The following is a 3,987-nucleotide window of genomic DNA, read 5'->3' on the forward strand; positions in this document are numbered from 1 at the left end:
GTTACTAACGCATGGGTTTTAGACCAGAACTTGCTACTGCAATAAAACATCAGTAGAACAAAAAAGTAATTGGAAGAAAGCACAGGTCACGCTAATCTACAGCAAGTAGCAGAAGTGATCTATAAACCGTTCATCATAAGAATAAACCAGATGTAAACAAACACAAACGTGATGATTGGTCAAAAGCTGCAGTACACATACACTGGTGTTGTTACACTCTTGGAAGTAGGTCCTACTTATGTTTTAGATATCGTATTACTAAGTTATGTTAAATGAAATGAATGTTCAATTGTATTAAGAGTCATCAACGTTTTTCTTAATCACACTTTAGCTAAGTATTTTTTTATTTCAAAAATCGTGAACAGTCACAGCCTCTGTAACGCTGTACTCTGATTGCTGCACTGTTAATGCGTAGTATGAAAATGGCTGCGGCTGTTTTCAGTTCCATAGTGGAATACACACGTGACACACCGTTATAAAGTGGCAAGAAATAGGTTTTTCTTAATTTTCTTTTTCATTAATTTATGGAGGTAATCGGCTTTAAAGTTTTCTACGTTGCATACAATGTAGTCAGTTAACTACATCATGTTGAATGTGGAGTGTAGTCTGCAGTGTAATGGAATGTGAACACAGTTTGTTTATTCATACGCCGATTCAAGTCTCCACATAATCAATTTTTCCTTGTTCTATTTTAAATACCTACATGTCGTAATTATAAAACTCATCATCTTTTTTATGAATAATGCGTGCTTTGTTTCTAATTACACAATGGACGCGAAATTCCTGTTTCCATTTCAAATAGTAATTCTTAACTATCGATTTTTATGAAAGACTGTTCATAAAGGTTGATTAAATTAAGAAAACGTAACAATTTATTTTTTTAAGGAAAAAATAAAAAAATCCGCTTTATTTGGACTATGTCCATCATTTTATAGCACAGAGGTAGATAAGTATCGTACAAACACAATTTTCATAGCATCGAGCACATCATACAAATCTTGCATTTTCACATTTGCTACTGCACCATTACAATATGAACCCAGCAGAACTGATCTAGAACCAAGCTGCAGGATTTGGGCCAAGAAATAACAAGACAAACTGGAACTAATGCACTCTGTTTTTTCATATGCCACTGCCAAATGCTGATGTGATATAGAATGGCTCATCATAAAAGAAGATGAGAAAATGCTGTCCCTGGTAGGCTTCGTGGATTTTGTTGTTGATAGGCTCGTTATCAATGTAGCAGGTGACACTTCGAGAACTGAAATGTATTTATCGGATTCGGTTAAGGAAGGTGCTAAGAATTACCAGACGCGTGACTGTAATTAATACCATCAGTGGCTTCAATATTTAACTATACAGTGAAATCCTTCAATACGCTCTTACATTACACACAGCTTATGCAGAAAAATACTCTGTGGTTAAGTAAGGAATTTTCATCATGCTTGTTGTTAGTTACAATAGTACATTAGGTAAAAACGACAATGTGTTCCGGTTTTCGTCTAAGGAGCGTATTATGGGAGATTTACAGCGAATTATTTCATTTTACTTAAAAATTAAATGGCATTTGAAGCAGCATTGCTTCTCTTTTTACATGTGACTGCAGCTGGCCACGTCACTGCAGGGTAGCTGTAACAGCTGTTCAGCCAATGATGCCCAAGTTAAATATGCCAGTAAAGCTGTTGCCCCATGCTATTGTTAAGTCGATGTACGCTTAACGCACAGCACTAAACGTACCATTATTATCGTACTTGACACTACTCAAGACAGGTTGGCTGCAGTCCCACATGATACAGAAATCCAATGAGGTTCCAGCAAATGCATATGAATACATAGTGCAATGTTTACATCAGGTTTATTCTTATGACGAATGGATTATATCTCTTTACGACCTGAAGATTTGTTAAAAAGTGATTTCATTTCCCACTGCTTCTCCATATTTGTTTAGCTTTAAATGTTACTAGAAAAATAAGGAAAGAATTCTGGAGTTCAAAATTTGAGGGGGGGTGGTACTGTCACGATCGTGAGGGTCAGGTAAATACTAATACAAAATACTTCAGAGAACGCAACATTTAATGTGCTTGTAAAACTATACAAAAATGTACAAAACTCTTGTTGTAGCTGTTTTAAATGAATGTTTGTCTTCTTTGTTTCTATTTGTGAGGAACTTGAAAGTCCTTAAAACATGTCTTGCCCTTCGACAGGCACAAGTATACATTACGCCTTTTGCACCACATTTTGCTGCGACTTTTGCATGGCTCATATCTGCAAGTGTGTGGTGCTGGAATATCATCAGAAATTGGAAAATCTTCATATCCATCATTGCAGTTGTCACTGCATGGAAGCTTTGCAGGTTTATTTAAGAATTTAGACCTTTTGGCTGCAGGAAGTGCATCTCCTTCTTGTTCACTCTCACTGTCACTTGATACCCTTCTATCCTCAGTTGGAACTGCAAGCAGTCCTTCTGCACCTAGAAACATATAATAATATCAAATAACATAATTTCAAATATCTATATCTAATAACACAATATCAAATAACATTAATGTAAACATAAAATAATGTGGTATTGCAAATTATCCATTACTTCTAATTTGAAGTGTAGCAAATCTTTCTGTTCTTTTCTTGGAATATTATTCCCTTTGATGCTTCTCATGTATTGGTTCCATGCATTTACCACAGCAAGGTCCACAAAGTGCAAAATTACTTTCCATGTCCATTTCATACTTCTGAACCAGGCTCTGTAGCATTCCATCTGCATCTGCGTCAAAAATGTTCAAATGTGTGTGAAATCTTATGGGACTTAACAGCTAAGGTCATCAGTTCCTAAGCTTACACACTACTTAACCTGAATTATCCTAAGGAGAAACACACACACCCATGCACTCCATGATTGCAGCGCCTAAGACCACTTGGCTAATCCTGCTCGGCTTCACAAACGTCAACTCCACCCATGTTTTGATTATATTTTGCGCACCACAGAAGGACAATCGACTTCAATGTGTTTGTTATCAATTTTGGACCAATGTTGCACAGCCTCAGTCGGTGTGGAGCCACAGCAGTTTGAAGCCATGATTACTTTGTTGCTGTCTTTCCACTCTACAACTACTAAATCACAGTTTTCAGCAACATGTTCTATACTCTGTCCATGAACCATCTTGCTTGTGTCAGTGAGAGGCAAGCCCTTTAGTCTGTTGGCCATTATTGTTCCACTTCCATAGAGCTCCATTTCAGTCAATTTCTCCAGTAAAGGCAATGATGTAAAATATTTATCAAGGTAGATGAAGCTTTCTTGAGGTAAAGTTTGAGCCAATCTTAATATCACAGAAGGGCCTAATCCAAACTCCTTAGTCTGTAGAGGAGTTGAATCACCTTGATATACTTCAAAGTGTAATACAAGACCAGCTGATGTAGTAAGCACAAAGTTCTTTAACCCAACTGGTCGAGGTATGTTTTTTACAAACTGCCTCAGTGGGCAGTGACCCGTAAATTGTATCATTTGTTCGTCAACTGAATAAGTAACATGATCCTGTGGAAGACTGAGGCACACATTTCTTACTGCATTAAGAACTGGATGTACTTTCCACACTTTAATATTATTATCTGGGGCAGAGGAAGCATCAACCACGTGAAAAGCATCTCTGAGTGCCAGAACCCTGTCTCTTGACATGATGCTCGAAACTTGCGTATAGCCATACTCAGTGCTCCAGAATAATCTCCTTCAAGGAAGTTTGATACAGCCCATAATCAGGTTGACAGCTATAACTTTCTTAAGTTCTGTTGCATCTGTTTTAATTTTTCCATGTTTCCACACAGTATTCATATGTTCTTCAGCAATGTTAAAGAATTCATCTATAAAATATGTGGTAAAATACTGGAGAGGAGTACACAATGGATCTGGAAACTGAAAAGGAAATTGATTTGAAAACAGAACAAACACCTTACAATGGACCAAATTTTCATTTACAAGACAAAATATATTACAGT

General features: G+C 36.8%; 1 protein-coding gene across 1 annotated transcript; it reads right to left on the bottom strand.

Moving 5' to 3' along the window:
* Window positions 1–2,962: 2,962 nt before the first annotated feature.
* LOC126278784 (piggyBac transposable element-derived protein 3-like) lies at window positions 2,963–3,670 on the bottom strand. The gene has a single exon (XM_049979061.1). It carries the CDS (start codon window positions 3,668–3,670, stop codon window positions 2,963–2,965), a length of 708 nt encoding a protein of 235 aa, XP_049835018.1.
* Window positions 3,671–3,987: the final 317 nt, after the last annotated feature.

This window comes from Schistocerca gregaria, chromosome 6 (assembly GCF_023897955.1).
Source record: "Schistocerca gregaria isolate iqSchGreg1 chromosome 6, iqSchGreg1.2, whole genome shotgun sequence".
In the NCBI taxonomy this organism is placed as follows: Eukaryota; Metazoa; Arthropoda; class Insecta; order Orthoptera; family Acrididae; genus Schistocerca; species Schistocerca gregaria.

Bases quoted from the DNA above. Each gene is read 5' to 3' on its own strand.
- LOC126278784 (XM_049979061.1), bottom strand. From the start codon at position 3,670: ATGTCAAGAGACAGGGTTCTGGCACTCAGAGATGCTTTTCACGTGGTT.